We start from the raw sequence: 19,999 nt of genomic DNA on the forward strand, positions 1-19,999 counted from the left end.
TTTTAGAAAAAGAGAGCTCAAGTTTTGGGGGTTTTTTGTCTTTTTTTTTTTTTTTATAAATTAGAAAGAAATGGGATACAAAGTTGGTTATTTAGATTAAGGTCACTGGGACCAATGTAACAATTTTTTTCCAGTGTTTCTCTCTTACTATTTCAGAAAAACAAACAAACAAATACTCACCAAAACAACAACAAAAGCAAACAAAACAAACAAAACCCCCACAAAAATTTATAAACAAAGTACCATTTCAACACTAAAAAGTAAAAAATAAAAAATAAAGAGCTCATTGTCAGACTGAAAATAATCTTTTATCAAAATGGAAAACGGGTTTTTAAAAAAATCTCTAATTAATCCTACTAATTGCATGTACCTAGGTTGTCAGTCTAAATTCTCCTTCATCCAAGTATCACTCAGATCCTTGGAAGTCAGTGGTTCGTGCTCAGCCTTCAGCATTTCAGATTTTATTTACTGCAGCAGCATATCTAAACTAGAATTCAGAAATTTACTGGTCCAGGAGGAGAGACAAGGAAGGAAGGAATTAAGCTCTCTGTTCAGCTGGCAGTAACTGTGTTGAGGACCCCAAGTTAAGGAAACTGCAGATGTTTATAGATTGTGGCAAAATTTACCTGCTGCACCCAGTCTTCAGAGGCTCTGTCAGGGTCAGCAGCAGTGTGATAAAGAAAGGTGGACCAAAAAAACCCAGCAAGTTAAAAAGACAGGCTGCAGGAACTAATTTTGTCATGTGTGAGCTCCTTTATTTCTTGAACTATCCAGGCTGGAGTGGTTATACAGACGGTCACAAAGGAAATGAAGACAGCCAGCAACTTCCCAGATGAATGTTGGCTGTCCAGACAAGGTGGTCCATCAATAAATCCCTCAATCTCTCCAAAAATGGGCAAAAATATAGACCCACAGCTCTATTAAATGACAAACTTATTTTAAAAACATTCCTTATTGCAATGTTTAAGTGGAGTGCAGGCAGGAGCACACCTGTAATTGCCTTGTTGAACATCTGGATCAGAACAAAACCCATTCAAGGCATTTACCTCCCCCAAAAGACTAATGCCCACACTTCCAGAAGGACTCCCTATCCCATGTCCTCCACTTCTGTTTAGACCTCACATGGAGGTCTAAACACTTCTGAAAAGTCTTAACCAAGCTGACTAGTTTCCTGAACATCAGATAACAGGCTATTCCTACTATTAACAATAAATGAATAGTCTTCCAGTTCTGGGCAAGTGGATTGTAGCCCCATATATTTATATCTGAGTAATCTCAGCATTACGTGCCAGCTCTCAATGTGTTGTTTTTAAAGCACTGTTGTAGTTCACTGCCTCTTTAATTTTTCATAGTTTATAAATTTATAACCATTGCTGTTTGTGGTGTAGGAAAGTCTGGAATCAGAAGGTCGATATCGGATCATTTTAAGGTCTAACCCACAAATTATTTCTTCCATTGTGCCAGCTAAAGAATAGAGCTGGGGAAGCCTGCAGAACTTTCTGAGGAAAAATAACACTTTTCTGAGAGTGGCCAATGCATTTATCAAGAACTCTGCAGGCTGCCTCAGATATGAGGCAGAGATGCCCAAACAATGAGTTATACCCAATCCCCCACTAGCAAGATTCAAACAGAAGGTGATAAACAGTCAAGACAAACACAATACCAAACATACTGATGACACTGTAGCATCAGGATGTTCGTGACCTTTCCCTTGACCTCTGCTCTGTGCTGCCCTTTGAGCCTGTGGGGCCTGAGCAAACCTTACCTTGAGCCACTTGGACCTGCAGCTGCATTTCTGCTTCCCCTTCCTTTGCTCCTACTCCTTTCCACAAAGGAGGGATGGTGGCTTCTGCACAGCCCCTCTGCTCCAGCACTGAGACAAGCAGAAAACAAGCTGGTTGTTGCATCTCTTCCCTTTGACTGGTGACACAGCACTTTGTCAGAAAAAAAGTGATCCTAGGAGCATAGAATGGCTTGGGTTAGAAGGGACCTTAAAGGTCATCCAGTTCCAACCCCTCTGCCACAGGTAGGGATACCTTCCCAAAGATCAAGTTGCTCAAAGCCCTGTCCAATATAGCCTTGAAAACCTCCAATGATGGGGTACCCACAGCTCCTCTGGTCAACCTGTCCAGTTCCTCACAGCCTGTTGCCACCCTCACAGCCAAGAATTTCTTCCTAACTTATCTAAATCTACTCTCTTTCAGTTGGAAGCCATTCCCCCCTATCCTTTCATTACATGCCCCGAAAAAATTCTGTTTCCATCTTTCCTGGAAGGCCACAATTAGGTCACTATGAAGCCTTCTCGTATTCAGGCTGAACAATCCCAGCTCTCCCAGCCTTTCCTCCCAGCAGAGCTGCACCATCCCTCTGATCATCTGGGTGCCTCTTCTGGACTCTATAACAGCTCCATGTCCTTCCTGTGCTGGGACCCCAGGGCTGGAGGCAGCTCTGCAGGGGGGGTCTCACCTGAGGGGGCAGAGGGGCAGAATCCCCCCCTCACCTGCTGCTCACACTGTTTGTGATGCAGCCCAGACATGGTTGGTTTTGGGGTTGCCAGAGCACATGGCCAGGCCTTGTCCAGCCACTCATTCACCAACACCTCCAAGTCCATCTTGGCAGGGCTGCTCTCAATCTGTTCATCCCTCAGCCTGGATTAAATACCAGGGGTTGCCCTGATCCAGGTGAAGGACCTTGCACTTGGATGAGGTAGGATAGAGGAGAGGGTGCTGTATACGTGGACTCGAAGAACCTATAAGAGAAAGAAAACATATTGGGGTGTGGAGATTTCTATAGGAGAAAGGGCCCCGTGCTCCAAATGGAGATAAACACATCCTGTGAAACCTTGCTGGGGTGGACGACCTTGTTCCACAGAAGAATTTGCAGAATAGGGACCTCAGCACCCAACAGGGTGACAGCCTCCACCACTAATCACTGTGTTGAGAGGACTTCCGAAATCAGCTCAGCCGGGCTCCCCCAGTGACCTCATGCCTTCAACAGCAACTAAGAATGATGTTGTGCTTGTTTTTTAATGAAACTTTGACCGAAGATAGCTGGCTCTTCAATATCTTACACATTCAACTGCAGCCAAAGAGATTTATCATCATTCAGAAAACTCATTGCACAGTGATCAAAGAAGACACCCCTACCCACAGATTCTCTACCCAAAATAAAGAGATGGAGGGTGATAAATATTTCCACTTACACCCCCAACCAACAGTCTTCAGCCACAAAATTCATTTTGCATGAGCTCTATACAGGGTACATACGCTTGGTCCTTAAAAAAGTCCCAGAACTGTCCATGCCCTCACTTTGGCACAGGACACAGCACAGTGCCCTGGCAGTGCCACTGCAATAGCTCTCTTTGGTGGCATATTTCTTGCTCCATGGGGCAGCTGTTTTGTTAGTGGCCTTCAAAGGCAAACTGCCTTGGCAGACACAGAACAGAGCCAAACTTTGTGGCCTCTGCTGCCCCTTGATGGTTTACTCTTCTGTCATTTACCAGCAACATTTCGCTGGATTGGGCCCACAATATGGAAAAGCTGATTGCAAGACGACCAGAGACAGAGAAGACCTTTTCCCAGTCAGGTCCAGCAAGAACAAAATCTCCCCTCTCCCAGGGCTACCAAATTCTATGAATTAACAGCTTGGGCACTGCAGGTCCAGCTGGGCTTCATTCAGTACCAGTGTGCAATTAGCAGTAAAGAGCAATCAGTCTGCTTAAAACTGATTAAAGTATCGATTATGCTAACAGAGGGAACACAGAGAGTAGACAAAGCAATCTTAGAACAGACGTCTTTGTGTCCATCTGCCCTTATCATTGTGTAACAACAGCACAGGTCAGCCTGACTCCTTCAGAAGCACGGCAGAGAATCGCTTTGATCTGAGCAATCCCCTAATAGCTTCCTCTTTGGGAAGGAGAGGATCTCTTTTTAGCCACACAGAGTTCCTATGCTCGGATCAGCTCCAGCACTTCCTCTGCATCTTCAGACGCCTTCTCCGTTCCTGCTTGTTTTCTCAACAGTCCTGATTTAACATCTCCACACAGTAACTGCCCTTCTGACTGAGTTCAGATACCTCGTCCATAGCACAGAGCAGCTGCATTTTTATGATGCTCTGTATTCTGTAAATACTGGTGGAAAGTTGTGTTAAAGAAACAAGCATTAATTCACTGTCCAGTGGCTCAAGGTTCAAAGCACGGCAGCACCATCGACTAAATTAATGCAGAGTTGGATCAAAGTCAAGCTATACCTGAAAATTTTTATGTGGACAACTGGCTTTATCTAAAAAAAAAAAAAAGACCTATTCACAGGGGCTGATATTTAAAGTTTTTTATTATTTACTCAAGTAATACATATTTGGAATCACAAAAAAAAAAAAACGAGGGAAAAAAGATTCACCAAATATTGCAGAATACAAGGTGTACAGACACTTGAACTTGTGTCTATTTCTGGCACTCCATTTCTTTTCTGTATGTGGTACATAAAACTGAAGTGTGCATATTGACTGTGGCATTCGTTGCACACAGATGACTTCCCCTCCGAGGAACACTTTGGAACACTTTGGATATAGTTACATTTGGCTCTCTGGGAGGACTTTTTGATATCTTCTTTCCCAAGCAGCTGTTCACATTGCTCCTTTAAGGCCCATTCCTGCCATTATTCAGAAATGCAGAGGAACTTCTCACCTGCAACAAGCCTTATCAGATATTTAAGTAAATAAAGCAGCAGAGGAGACAAGGCAGAAATCTCACAACAAGCTGTTGCATGAGAGCACAAGCCCTGCTGTGATGGGAGGACAGAAAGGTCACACACAGCATCTCACATGCAGCAGATGCACAGTTATTACAAGACTTCTCTAGGTCTGTGGAAAACAGGACAAGAAGAACTTTTACCAAACAGCATGAAAAAAAAGAGAAGTTTTCTCTGAAAGGCTATGCTATATCTCCTATGCTCCTATGCTCCAAAAACTATGCACTTCTTTGACTGGAGCTGCTTTAGCCAGAAGTGTGGTAACGTATCTTAGCAACAGCAGCAAGGGGGAAGACTTACTGTACTGTAAAAGAATTAAAACAAAATGCATATAGCTGCTGACTGTTATAAATACATCCCTACCACTCTGAGGGGGTGTTCCATTATACTCCTGATTACTTTTCACATTCCCTTTTCCAAAGGGGCGGGGGCATTTCTCCGGTTTTCAGCTCACCCATGAAGAGCCCCGAGCATTTTAATTCCCCTTCAGCTACAGCTCCGACCAGACAGGCTCTACAGTGTAACCTGTCACCATCCCAGCTACATTAGGAAAAGCCATTACTGTAGCACCCCGGAGATAACCTCTTTGTGTGAGCTGTGCTGCCACTCCCTCAGGTGTTCAGCTGCCATCAGCCTGCAGCAGCTTTTCCCTGCTGTGTCGGGAGCAGGTGAGACCAGACATACCAGGACTGCAATATTTCACATTCCTACTTGTCAGGCAAACAGAAAGCTTTGTGCAGCAGGGGAACTTCGCACAATTTCACCTTTTACTAAGGTGTGTAGTTTCCCCACAAGTACAATAACCTCTTTGAGAGCAAGCTTTATCTATGCCCTCTCCTCCAGTCCCCAGCCAGGCCAAGGTCCTTGCAGGCTTCCCACCTCCCCTGCAGCACCTTCCTCCCTGAGGAGAGTTCCACCAGCCAGGACAGGGGCCACATCCCCCTCCTGCCCGGGGGGAAAGCATCCAACTGCAAAAGAACACAAGAAGCACTGATCTGATGTAAGGGAGAACCTACAAAGTAAGTGCAAGAGCTCCAGATTTTAAATGACAGAGCCAGAGCACTGAAAACATCAGTGAAAAAATGTGAAAACACTTTTTTTTTTTTTCTTCAGCAAGTGAAGGTGGGCTCCCATTTTCTTTTTAAGGATTATTCTCTGCAAGCAACTCTGACAATGGCTACGATCAACAGCCTCACCTGAGTATCCTCCCAGCAAATAGTTTGCTCAGCCTTCCTAGGAATGAACACTACTGCTGTCTGCCTTCTAGTGAAACTTCATTTAATAGCCATGAAACACCTGGAAATCTTTTGGATGATTACTCCAGCTCAAGGAAGGGAGGGAGCTCTTTCTGTTTACTATGGCAGGGGAGGGATCTTAGTCCACGCATCTTAGCTCAGATTTAGACACAAGGAGTGACCAGGTGGTTGCCTAGGACAGAAAATTGATCAGCGGACAGGGAGAGCACACACGACTAAGGCTGAGTAATTTTCAACTTTAACTACTACACCGGATGGGGGGAAGGGTCAGAAACAGCCACAAAGTGGCTCTGCTGAGACTTGCCCGGTGTTATATTTCAAGGCTTTTGGACTATCTGCTCCATCCAGCGATCTATCTGGCGCTGTCATTACTCCAGAGATGTAGAGACTAATTCCATCCTAAGTGTTCCCATCCTTCAAAAGGCCGCACTTGACTGCCGTTATTAACTCCGTGCATGATGAAGACATTCAAAAAGCCTCGCAGGCTTTCTCCCAAGCAGACGCCTTGCACGCCTCGCTCCTGCCAGCGCAGCAGACGGAATTTCCACACGCACATCCATCCATTCGCCCGCTCCTCGCACATGGACACCCGTGCGGGAGACGCACCCGCATCCCCGGGTGACCCCGCATTCCCACCTCCGCCTCCTCCTGCCCGAGCACAGCCTCTGGTCCCGGGGGGTGGCGAGGCGAGCCCTGGCAGGTTGCCGGAGCCCCGGCGGGGATCCCCGCTCCGCCGCTCTCCCTTTAGGGCTTTCGGAAACTTTTCTCCCCTCCGTGCCGTCACGCTCCGATAGCGGGGCTGTGGGCTGGGCTGAGCCGAGCTGGGTTAGGCTGAGCCGAGCCCTGCCGGGAAGTTTCTCCCGAGGGCGCTGGGTCGGAGCAAGTTTCCCGCACGGTCCCCAAAGCTCCGAGCGCTCCGGCTGCCCGGGGACCGTGCGGGAGGAACGCGAGGTGGAGCTCGCTTCGGGGGAGGGGGAGATGGAGCCGGGGCGTGGGTAAGCCGCTCCCTTCTCCTTCCTCCTCCTCCTCCTCCTCCTCCTCCTCCTCCTCCCCCCTCGGCTGCTCCCGTCTGGCAGCCAGGCGGCCGCTGCCTCCGGCCGGAGCCGCCGCACTTGGGAAGCGGCCCCCGCGCTGCCGCCGGGATGGGGACGCCGCTGGCGGCTCCCGCATTCCTGCTCCTCCTGGCCGGCACCACGGGGCTCTGCCGGGCTCTCTTCTCGCTGCCGCTCCGCGTGTCCCGTCCCGCCGCCCCCGGCGGGTCCCCGCCCGCCCCGGTGGTGCTGCGGCCGGGGGGCAGCGCCCCGCAGCAGGACCCCGCCGGGGCCGCGGACGGCTTGGCCCTGGCCTCGGATCCCGGGGGCACCCTCAACTTTTTGGCCATGGTGGAGAACCTCCAGGGCGACTCCGGCCGCGGCTACTACCTAGAGATGCTGATCGGGACCCCGCCGCAGGCGGTAGGAGCGGGATGGGGGACGCGGGCTTGGGGGAAGGATGGGAGGGGGGCAAACTTCTCCTGGGTGGGAGCGAATCTGCGGGGGCCCCCCCCTGCCCGGCCCAAACGCAACTTTCTCCCGGTGCTCAGTGCTGGCGCCTCCCTCCTTCTCCCTTTCCCTCCCCCCTTTCCCGAGAGATGGTGCCGGTGCTCGGCGCGGGGGAGCGGCGGCGGCAGACGGGAGTTTCCACGGGCCGGGAAAGAGGGATGGAAGGAGAAAGGCGCATCCCCCGCGCCCTCCCGAGCCCCGGCTGCCCAGCCCCGGCTGCCCTGTCCTGCCCCGACCCGGTGACCGCTTGGGAAATCCCGCGGACCTGGTCCCCGGTTTTAGGCTGTGTCACGGCGTTTGAATCCGCAGCGAATTGCTCTGTCAGTTCGAAACGACCGTGGTTTTGGAGATAGAGGGTGCTTTTTTTATTCATTGCTTTTTAAGCTGCTTTGCATCGTGATTGGGCGCTTTGGTGGATCTTCCCGGTGCTCCCGGGAGAATCGCTCGAAATCTTCCTGCTAAACTAAGTGATGGCTGGGCAGAACCAGCCCCTTCTGTCCAGAATCCATGTGTTACTCATTAACAGCGCGAAGAACGATTGTGTTCTGAATATTGTTTTGGAATAGACCGTGTTGCCCTGAATCTCCCCCGTCTGCATCCACCAGCGTGGCTGAAGTGTTGTTGGTTTTTTGCTGGTTTTTTTTGGTTGTTTTTTTTTGCCATGTAGTTGCTCTTTCATCTGTGTCATGAGATCCCAGGAGGAGCGGTGCTGGGCTGCTGGTGGGGATGACTAGTCAGCTGAGTGGGGATTAATTTCCTGAGAGTCCTCGGGGCTTTCCCTCAAAACTTCGTGTTTGCTTCAGGAGTTTAGGTCCTTCCGTTCCCGGTGCACACACGCACAAAAAAAATAATAAAAACAAAAAATTCCTTATTCTTCTGCTTAACTCCTCTGCGTGATAAAAAGCCAATGAATGCCAAAATGCCCAGCCAACAGGAAGTGTTCAGCTGTCGTTACATTTTTGGACGTCTGTGAACTCTTTCTTTTTTACACTTCTGATGTGAGAGGACTGGCCACATCATCGCTCTCATCGAAGTGTACCACACTAAGATCAATACATGTATTGAGAAAGGCTGGCGTGATCAATAAATGGAGTTTTAATAAAAAAACCTAACTAGATCTGGCGTATCAAAGTGTGGCCCCACAGCCACAGAGGCCACGAAATAATTTTTCCTCTGTGTTGAGCGCTGCATATTTGACTAGTTCTGTTCCTGTGGCGTTGTGAGTGCTTTGTTACTCCAGGGAACATTCAAACATTCAATACTGGTCTCTGCCAGGATCAAGATACCAGAGTTGATTGGACTAATAATCCAATTCAGTGTGTCTTAAATGAAAAAAAATAATTTCAGGTAGAAGAAGTGCCTATCAAGCGTATCATCTCCTTATGTGTCTAGGGGGATTCTGCAATTGGAAGAAATGGAGAAGGAAAAATGTGACACGCTTTTAATAATATGACTGGAGGTCTAAGAGGGAGAAATGTGCTGCCCTCAGTACACCCAGAGGCTTCACTTACGCTTAACAGCTCCTATTACTTGTATTACAGGTGATGTAAGGTTTCAGCTAAACTTGCCTCTGATTTCTTTTTCCACCTGGAAAAAAAAAAAAAAAAGCTTTGAATGTGATTGCAAAGCTTTTACTGTTTTGAACTAGTTCTGAGTTCTTGCAGAGTTAATTATTTAAAAGACTGCTACTGGTGTTTAGCACATGTGAGGTTTTATTCACGAGTAGGCCCACTGAGGTTGTAAGTAAGGTTATAAATGCGATTGTGCTTCCAAAATCAGATCTTGGTGTGTAGTGACTCAGTAGAGTGCAGTTAAAATTTATTCTCTACTTTTGATGAGGCAGAATTTGTTATCTCGTTCCCTGCCTGAAACTGGAAGGCTTAAAGATCACAAATGTACTTGTTGTTTTTTCCGCTTTGCAATGAATAGTATAAAGCTACAAAGCTGCTGCTGGTGCTACTTGAATCCTTCACATGCTGATGCTAAAAGCAAGTGTAGGGATAGTGCCAAGCGTTGGGATTGTGTTAAGCTCCTTGTGCAAGTAGTTTCCGGAGTTGGAGTGGGCTGTGCACGATCATGTAGAAAAGGAGAGATGTCTCTTACTGATTTAAATGCTCCTCCCAACCTGACTTCACTTCACGTCAGAAGCTGCAGCGTAAAGTGATGCTTGGACACTTTCCAGTGCCTGAAGGGAGCCTACAAGAAGGATGGAGAGGGACTTTTTTTAACAAGACCGTGGAGTGACAGGACGAGGGGGAATGGCTTCAAACTGAGAGAGAGTAGGTTTGGATTAGATATTAGGAAGAAGTTCTGTGCTGTGAGGGTGGTGAGGCCCTGGCACAGGTTGCCCAGAGAAGCTGTGGCTGCCCCATCTCTGGAAGTGTTCAAGGCCTGGTTGAACGGGGCTTGGAGCAACCTGGTCTAGTGGAAGGTGTCCCTGCCCATGGCAGAGGGTTGGAACTGGATGTTCTTTAAGATTCCTTCTGACCCAGGCCATTTTATGATTCCTTTATTCTTGCACCCCTCCAACATGTGGGGAATTCCCAGGCTAACTCCCTTCCTCACCCAGGCCTGTCCTAGCACTGCCAAACCCACGCAGCAGGTAATGCCTTCCTGACATTTTGCCAAGGAGGAAGAAGGATACTGGCAGAGGAGAGCAGCAGAGCAGCACAGCTCGGCTTCCGCGCTGTCGGAGCAGAAGGGTGGATGGCAGAGCTGCCCTGGATGGCCTTGAAGAGAGGGGATGAGTAAATGCACACAGGGCACTAGTGGACCACGACCTGCCAGGCACCAGGCTTAATGTCATGGTTACAATAGTGTTGGCACCTGGTAACTTTGCAAGTGTGTGCGTCAAGTGTCGGGAGCTGCTGTGCCAGGATGGGGAATGAACATTTGTGAACGACTTCAGCACTACTGAGCTTGCTTCGCCCCTCAGCTGCATTTTTAGAAATTTTCCTTTTTTTTTTTTTAATTTCTGTTCTTGGAAGGAAGCTACTATGACAGAATTTCGTTTTTCAGGTCATTTAAGGCACGCTTTTTTGGCTTTGGTTCCAATTCTGATTTGTCATATAGCAGATAAACACAGCGCAGAGCTGCGATTCACAATGGCAGTTCTGAAACACTTGTTCTGACGGTACAAAAATAGAGCAGCTGTGTGAAGTCAAATTTATTTTATTTCCAAGACAGGAAACTTCAGTGCAGTCAATCCAGTTTTGCAAAGTGTTTGCAGCCAAAGTGTTTCTGATCATTTACAGTTTTACAGTACAGTATCCTTCCTAATCGTATCAGATCTCCAGACTAGCTACCAGGTGGTGTCAAATGTCATTACTCCCACTAATTCCTATTCATTCACATGTAGACCTATTTAAGAATTATGTGAAAGGTGAAAAAGGTGTATTGTATTGAAGAATATGATGTATTTGTCCCTTATTTCATGGAGGTATTACTATATGTCCTACTTCTGATGGATTACGTGCTTTATACCTGTCTGTATAGGTGCACTTCTTCCAATTCCAGATTTAAATAAGAGGTGCCAAGAGCCCAGTATGAATTGTGTGCACTGTTCTTAGTTATTTCTTTAAATAATCTGATGGAATTCCTTTGCTCTATCTTTTATTATTTCGCCTCCCTTGAGATTATAAACACTGTGAGAAACTGAATCAAAGATCATTTAGGGTTTTTTGCTATCTTCACTGCAGTTCTCTTCATATTAATTTTGTTTCTCCTATGAACCTTTGACCAAAAGAATAGTCAAACCCTTAAAAAAACCCATGTTCTTCACAGCTTTCTTGAAGTCCATCTGGACTGCATTAAATGTTTGCAAGGAAAGTACCATTGCCTCATCTTGGCTCTTGTGCTAGTCCTCATGATGTGAGCTGGTAGTCCTGCTGATCCCACTGCATTTCCAAACTGTGTTTTTATTGAGACCAGGTGAATGTTATTCCTGCAGCAGCTTCACTGTGAAGAGAGGCCGGGCTTGTGCCTCCTGAGAGCTGAGATCACATAGCTCTGGTCTGATGAGCGGGTATTGAAACCACAGCAGGATCCGAGTTGTGCTCTGAATGCCACAGCTCCCTTTTTTCAGTGTCAGTTCTTTCATTCTGTGCATGAAGAGGGTTTATCTGCTCGTCTTCCTAATGGCAGTTTGTTCTGTGCAGGGGGTGAGCAAAAACCTGTTCTGTAAACTTGCTCTGAAGTTTTAAGGTCAGAGTGGGTGCTGGGTCTAACAGCCTTCACTGTGAAACACAAACTCCACTTCCCATATAATTGGTGGGAGGTTATCTTTGCTTCAGATTCTTCCAGCTATTAAAGAAAAGAAGGGTAAGGAAGGATATGTATTAAGTACCTCAAGTGTGTCATGGACTCTTAGAATTTATGGCTTCGTGTTTTGAAGGTGATGAACACACGCATTAGCAAGTTCTCAACTTGCAGCCATTTCTCCTTAATTGGTGATGGCCCTTATTCCCTGAGTGTTGGAAGGAATGAAGATTGTGAGGGAAGATTCAACTGCTCTTGTAATTTCCCTGCTTCACCAGTCACGCTGTAGTAGGTGATAAGGGCCTGATTTCTGGAGCTGGGCTATTCCCTGAGAAGCTAAGCTCTGCTTTCTTAATTTTGCTGAAAAGGGGTTACTGTCTTTCTAGATACAAGAAGTTTGAAAAATGTGATCTCTCTCCGTTCAAATACCAGAAGGCAAGTTCCATCTCAAGCTTCTTTTTCTGTCTTTTTGTTTTGCTTTAGTTTTTTTTAATAATTACTTGAGTCTTTTGTGTTTATTTTTGAATTCTTTATGAAAACTGAAGAAAGGAAGGGTTGAGAAGCAAAGATGAGTGCTGTGGTTCATTGGAGTATTTGAGGTGGCAGGGTCAAAATCCCTCCATGTCCACCTTATGGAAGTACTATTGAAATGCAAAATACTCCTGTTGTTAAACGGTGAGTTTTGGTTGTTGCCACTGGATGCTTACAAAATAAAAAGGAAAAGGACCTGGCAGTCCTTTTCAGGACTAATACAGTGAATGTCTGTGGCTTGGTGGGGTGTGATGTATTTTTGACCAAAGACAAAGCAAATAAACATACCAGGTTTGGGTTGACAGAAAAGTCCCTGCCTTTAAAAATTAGCATTCCAGCACCTCCTACCACCCAGAATTAGCTCTGGTAAAAAGGACTGCGTGGGAGTAGAGCCTGTACTATAGAAATAACCCAAAACATGAGTAATAATTACAATGCAGCTGCCCTAAGCAGGATATAACACTGTGAGTGTTTTATAGCAAGGCTTTGTCCTTTTGTTGTGTAAGTGAGCTGTGATATCCATGCACAGGGTGACACTAAATGGAAGAGGCTCATTGTGGTTGTTCCTCAGGATGTAGAGCCTCACTAACTGCTCCTTTAAAGGTGCTTTCCCCTCTTCAGAGAAGTAGTGGACACTCTACTTTCCAGGGTTGCTGGTTGTAGCAATTGTGCATTCAGATCCTGGTGGGTCAGGGCAGAGGAGCTGTTGTGAGGAGCAGGGGTGGTGGCAAGAGGTGTCAGGCTCACATTTTTTACCGCTCCTTGCATTTCATTCCCTGTCAAGGCAAAAGCATCAGTTAAATTTGGAAAGAGAAAACTAGAGGGTGAGCAAATAACTGTTTCGCCTGATTAAAGAGTAACTGAGTTGGGATTTGGAGTAGAAATTAGATGAAAATGAAACAGTGGACCTAAAAAAGCCCATGTGCAATTTCCATGTGTTTGGATGATTTGGATTATTAAGGAAGGAATATTTTTCTTTTTGTTAGTTTTCCCCCCCCCCCTTTTTTTCCCCCCTCTAACATGAGGGCTGTGAGCTCTAGGGATAGTGTCTGGCAAGACAGATTTAAAAACTCCTACACCTTGCAGAGGTCTTCATTTTCTTGGAGGGCACTTACGACTTCGAGTATGCAAGGACACGTTAGCTATTAAATTGCCTCCACATATTATTATCTTTGAAATTTTCTCACTTACTGTGGGTGAAACAAGTCTGACCTGAAACGTTATCTACTCGTGGTCAGGTGTAACTCCATCTAGAAAAGGAAGCTGGTAAAATGGCATACCCTTGCACATGGGCCAGCATGAGTGGGACAGACCTCTCTCCTCTTTCTTACTGCCTGTAAAATACAGCTGCCTCAGAAAAGGAAATGTTTTTTCCTGCCACTGGTGGGCTTGTCCTGCATCTTGCTGCTTTTCAGCCTGGGTTTGCTCTGTGCATCTGAGCTCATGAAGCAAAAGCAGATACCACACTGCTGTTCACATCCAAAGTTTTACGTTTGAGTTTGTATCCATTAGTTCAGTGTTCTTCAGAGCACTTCAAGTAGCCCAGGACTAGAACAGATTTATATTTGCAATTTTTTGCACACGAACTCCTCACTTTGTTTTAAAAGAACAAGTTGTCTGCCTGTTTTGTCTCCTCTGCCCCTGCCTCCATCACAGCCACCCGTGTGACTGGCATTAAAGAACCGAGGAAGTAGGAACCAGCTCACTTGGGTTGGTAACAGTCTAGTTGAGACAAAGGCCTCAGCATGCTGAATCCTCTGTGCTTTTCCTGGCAAATTCAACACACAGCAAAGCTCCTCTACCACTGGCAGCACCTGAGGTAGCTAGAGCACGTCTCCATCAACTCCCTGGTTTTGGTTTTACCACGGCAGTGGCTGCGTGCTCTGCGCAGCAAAGGATGCAGCAGCCTAGAACCACCCAAGAGCCCTCACCAAGGAGCTTGGTAAACTTCTCCCCCTTGGGATGAAAGTTTGGCCACTGAACCTGCTGGTGCCCACACTCCCGGCCCTTTGAACAGGCTTCCTCCAGGCATGGCTCTCCGATGGGCTTTGGGCCGTGCTCATCCCAGAGCAGCCGTGTAGCAAACTCATCTCTTGAGCCTTCAGAAAGCCTTGAGCCAGAGGCAATGTTTGCTCCATCTTTTGCCAAAAGTTGATAAAATAATACATTTCTTCCCCTCTTCTCTCTTTTTCCCTCAGTACTTCCCTCGTTCTTCATTTTGCTGGTCTCTCCTACTGCTCTCGCTGCCTTTTTACATCTGAGAGTGTTTTATGGGGAGGGCAGCAGGGGACAGATGTTCTAGAGCAGTTTTGTTTTTCTGAGAATCCTCCTCAAACAGATGAAACCCATGGGGTATGGTGAGGACGCAATTTGAGGAAAATAAGCTAGATGGGGAAAAAAGATTTTATTCGAGTGAAAAGTACAATTCATTTAATACAATTAATGTGTCATAATTAGGCCCTTTTGAAGGGAATCTGTTAAGACAGTAATTGCACTCTGCAATCTTTTTTTCCCTCACTGCTGCTTACTAATAATTTGATATTCTGAAAAATAAATTACTTGTAGATTTTGTCCTATTTGCTCAGCTTGTGAGTACTAAAATTAGTTGATTTTATTTGGCTTTATGGTTGGCTTATTTTTGTACCTATTTACTAGCAAAAACTGCTGTTAAGCTAGATTGTGTGTGTTTAGGGAAGATGCCTGTGTCACACAGTAGTCTGCTCTCATTTTAAAAGAGGAAAGGTATTAATGCTGCAGTAACACTTGGTAAGCTTCTTCTCCCTATACACAAATGAGTCTGTTCTTAGGGATCCAAAACTCCAAACCTAGCATTTTTGTTTTAAAGAAAAAGAGATGACAACTCAAGAACTGAGAATCACCTTTCCACTTGAGGGAGGGATTAAAGGCCAGGTCCTGCCACTTGACAGTGAAAAAAATAATTGGATGTTTTTGGCAGCCATCTCTCAGATAATTACTTGATATTTGTTAGGGATCTGGTTGTGAGAGTGGCCTGTAGAAGAGCACCTCAGAGCCCGCTGTGACACTGCAGCTGGTGCTCAGGCTCATGTCAAGGCCAGACGTGAGAATTTTCTAACCCACCCAGGCTCTTTCTGCTTCCTACTTTGCTGCCATAGGAAGCTTCATACCAGAGAAGATCAGGCATTTGGGGCTTCTATGGAAATAAAAGGCTTACCTGCTGTGTCATCGTATGGAAGGCTGGGTTCTGCATGTGCCCCCTTGGGAATTTTGTTGTGGTGTTAAGGAAGAAGTAAATTTGGAAGGTTGCCTTTGGCAGCAATAGCTTTGGCATAGAAAATAAAATACTGGGGTGTCCATTTCAACTGCAGGCTTTGGGTCCATTTTTGAAGTTGCGGCTTCGTGAAATCCGAAGGCAGGTTTGGGGGGTTTTTTCTCTCATTTTTTCCCTACTTAAGTGGAAACTTTCCTTCCAAAACTCCATTAAGATACCTGCTGATACAGAAACCTTGGCTGTCAGTCTTTGCAGCCTAAGAAATTAACAGTTGCAGTGTCTTTTCAAGGACAGGCTGGACGGGGCTCTGACCAACCTGGTCTAGTGGAAGCTGTCCCTGCCCGTGGCAGGGGGGTTGGAATAAGATGATCTTTAAGGTCCCTTCCAACCCTCTGCCATTCCATGATTGAAGGGAGAACACACTGTATCAATTTGGAAAGTCTTCAGGGCAGTATTACCCTGCTGCTAAAGCGTGGTGTGGAAAAGACCTGTGCTTTTATTCACTGTGCTGCCTTAGTACACGTCTGCTACGGGTAAGAGTGAAATGTGAGGCGTGTCAGAAAATGATTCATCAATCCTACTGCTACTTTTCTGTGACTAAAGAGATTTTTATTTAATTCATTCATTTTTCTTCTCAGTGACTCTCGGGTTGCAAATAAGACAAAGGAGTTCAAAGGTGGTCACACTTCCCAAAAGTCTGAGAAGTGCTGTAGCAAGATAACATCTGATGCAGTCACAGTGCTTCAGTTTAACTGTCACAGAATAATCTTCTCATTACTTCTCGGGATGCAAAGTCCTTCAGGGGATAACACAAACATTTCACATGATCCAAAGTGCCATATTTTTGCATTTGAACTGCTGAGATAAATAATGGGGGGAGAGAGGGTGGGAAAAGCTTAAAAAATTTCTCTGGAGCTGTAGTTAGGAATGCTGGTGCCTGTTGCATGCTCCTGCTAAAATTAACTTTCATTTGCACTCTGATGAGCCTTCAGGTTAACTCTGTAGTGATACTGCCTGCAGGTTTTTGGCCAGGTTTGGAAGCTTTCTCAATGGCAGGTTTGCACAATGTTTGATGTTGCTAGTGGGCGAAATTCCACAATTCCAGTGCCCTGAGCACCAACAGCTCCAGCGTGGCTGCACTTGCTGCCTTCCCTGCAGTGTGTAAAATGAACTTGAGGTACCAGACAATCACAGACTGGTTTGGGTTGGAAGGGACCTTAAAAATCGTCTAGTTCCAACTCCCATCACGCATCTGCTGTCTCACAGTGGGTTATAACCCTTGGCCAAAGCAGAAGTAGCTTAGTCCTACACACAGGTTGATTTCTGGAGGAATGGATAGTAGGAATCTGTCTTCCTTGTGTTGTTGTGATGCGTCCTGGCAGACTTCATCAACCTGAGAGCATAACGAAGTCTTTTAACTTCCTGCCCTACAAACTCAGCCCGGTATCTGGAAATAAAGCTGTGTTCCTGCATGCCTCTATGTTCTCCTGCGTAATCAAGATTTTTATAGTGGAACTTGGTTAACAATTCTGTTGATGTATGAGCCACGGGCAAAGCTGGTTCATTTCCCAGAGCTGCTGCCTCTACAATATTAGCCAAGGTAAAGACTAAAGTACGAATGTTTGAGGAGAGAGAGGAATAAACGAGTCCAATAGCAGGGGGAGGAACAGTGCTGCTTTTAGAAAAGAGAACTAAAAAATCATATCTTACTTCACTTGAGAGTCAAAACTGCCTTTTAAATGGTCCTGCCAAAATTTTAAGTAGAAATGTTAGAATAAATATGAATAAAAAATGTGATTCTTATTTTTAATAAATCAGGTTCATCATTTTGACAGTGCTTAATAGCTTGTTTTCTTTTTATCCCCAATCAAATAGTCCTTCCTGCTATTAATGGAATGTAATGCTGCTTTCTGTTTGTGCCTTTGAACTCCCTTGTATAATTCCAGGGAACACCCATGATGACAATCAAATTCTGCTTGGTAATATCCTAAATAGGTCAGGTGCAATGGGGAGCAAAAGCCTTCTGTCTGTTGTATTCCCTTTATTAATTACTGGGGAAATAAAACCACCGCGGTTGCGTCACCTTGTTTGTGCTCTGAGACCTGGGGCTGCCTGTGTACATTCCTGCTGCCTCTGAAGATGCCACGGAGCAGTGGGAAGCTGCCTGGCCCTTCACCTTTTCCCCAGAGGTGTAGCACAGCTTTTCTAGCAGGGAGTGCAATCAGAATAACCAAATTCCAGTCCTTGTGGTTGACGTAGCCGAACCTCTTTCGGTTTTTATCCTGATCTCTTCCCACCCTCCCTTTGCCTGCACCAGCAGATCCAGTCGTGTCTCTTTACCATCCGTGTAGCAGCAGCCCAGTAGGTGTGTGAAAGTGTGGGACTGTGGCTGTTTTCTTGGCATAAAGGGAGGAAGAGGGGTGGGAGCTGCTCTGACAGGTGAAGAACGGGTAGTTCAAGGGAGTTAGGGGATGGGGGTCAGTCTTTTCAGCTCTCCAAGCTGACACATCCCAGCTCTCATGTGTTAAATAAAATCTGGCAGTGCTGCAAATCCAGTCCTGAAGAACAAGTTATGGCATTTTTACTGCAGAGGTCATACCTTGAAGTACAGGGAGTTCACAGCTGGCTTTCCAAGGTGTGTGCTAATTTATTTGCCTCTCCGTGATCTCGGCTAATGCAGGGATCTCAGCCTGTGAATGTGGGATTGGTGGTAGTTTCTTGGCCTCCAGGAGTAAGAGGCTGCTTTCACAGCCATGAACTTCACTTAAGCAGCAAGGTGGGAGTTCCCATGTAATCATCCATTGACTTTCATGTTTTGGGAAGGTTGGTTGTCTCACTGTTGCAGTGTATGGGTAAAGTAAACCCAGGGTAAAAAGGTGCTTATCCACTTTGGTTTTGCTACCGTGTTTTAGGGGAAGGGATGGAAAATATCTGTGAGCATTCAGTGTCCTTCTTGAAGAAAACCACTAAAAAAACATAAGGAGGACTCCCTGAAGCTGGAAGGATGTTATAATGAGTGGTGGCTCCACTGTGTGGGGAAGAGCTAGTTCTGGGGAGAACAGATAGACTTGATGAGTCAGGAGTGTCCTGCCTTCACCTCTCCTCCTCACAGCTCCCTAGGCTTTGAAAAGCCTGTGCTAACACACACCCTTCTCCAAAACCAACATCTTGACAGAGGAGGGGAAAAAAAACCTGAAAAGAGTTGTGTCACTGCAAGAGTGAGTTGATGGGGGGAGGAGAGGTGAGAGAGCAGACCTGGCATGCAGCCTTCTGAAAACTCTGCTCTGTCTCACTGCTGTCCTGCAAGCTTTGTTTTCTTCCTCCTTGCCTTTGAAATGCAGCCTTTTTCCAAAGTTACTTGCTGCCTTCAAATCATAGAATCATAGAATGGCCTGGGTTGGAAGGGACCTTAAAGATTATCCCATTCCAACCCTCTGCCATGAGCAGGAACACCTTCCACTAGCCCAGGTTGCTCCAAGCCCCGTCCAGCCTGGCCTTGGACACTTCCAGGGATGGGACCCACAACTTCTCTGGGCAACCCATGCCAGGGCCTCACCACCCTCACAGGGAACAATTTTTTCCTAATATCTAATCTAAACTTTGTCAGTTTGAACCCATTCGCCCTTGTCCTGTCACTACACACTCTAGTAAATGGTCTCTCTCTCAAAAAAAAATATATATTAAAAAAAGCTTCTTAAAATTGAAGGAGCAGCTTTGGTACTTGGTTTCACATCTCCAGTGCAATTTGAAAGCCAGAGTCTTACTTAAATTGGAGACTAAAGTTCAGATTTTTGATGTGAAGGAGACCCTTTAATGGAGATAGAAATAAAGCAGTGAGACTCAACCTCTCCTGGAAGGTTTCTGCCTGCTGCTGAAGGATAAGGATGCTGTGGTGTCTCTGACAAAAAGGGAGATGTCCAAAAAAATAACAGTGCTCATGGGGCTAGGGATCCCTCCTTGGCTAATCTCAAGAACATTAGGAATGAGCTTCATAAACAATATTGAAGTTTGAAATGTGGCCCTTGATTAATTTTGTTATTTCCAAATGGCAGAATAAACATGGGCAGTGACTCAGGTGTTGAAGCTTGTACAGGGTAAGGAAGGTTTAAATACCAGTCAGTTCAAGCCTTCTTGGGTTTACTTAGTCTGGCTTGGCTCTCTGCAAATTCATAAGACTGTTTTGGTCTTACTGCAGTTGGAGGGTTGTTGATTTAGTTTCAAAACAAACTTTTTTTTGTAGTGTAGGACTTCTGAAGGTAGGTAGAGAAGAGCTAAAAATGCCTTTTTTTTTTTTTCCCCAACAGCAGCTTCTCTGAGTCTAATGAACAATAGAGGAAAAGAAAAGAATGACCTGACAGAATAAATTGGAAGCTAATTTTGCAGAGCAAAAGCCTTGGAAAATTGAAATTCTGAACT

The 19,999-nt window shown here is 45.9% G+C and overlaps 1 protein-coding gene across 1 annotated transcript in view; it reads left to right on the forward strand.

Annotated features, from left to right (window-relative positions):
• The first annotated feature begins 6,459 nt into the window (after window positions 1-6,459).
• Window positions 6,460-19,999, forward strand: part of BACE2 (beta-secretase 2) — a 52,287-nt gene continuing 38,747 nt past the window's right edge. Inside the window, exons 1-2 of the mRNA XM_027638450.1 lie at window positions 6,460-6,690; window positions 6,910-7,458. Coding sequence (XP_027494251.1) covers window positions 6,460-6,690; window positions 6,910-7,458 — 780 coding nt within the window. The remainder of the gene's footprint in view (window positions 6,691-6,909; window positions 7,459-19,999) is intronic.

Source organism: Corapipo altera, unplaced genomic scaffold (assembly GCF_003945725.1).
Source record: "Corapipo altera isolate COAL_440 unplaced genomic scaffold, ASM394572v1 0, whole genome shotgun sequence".
Classification (NCBI taxonomy): Eukaryota; Metazoa; Chordata; class Aves; order Passeriformes; family Pipridae; genus Corapipo; species Corapipo altera.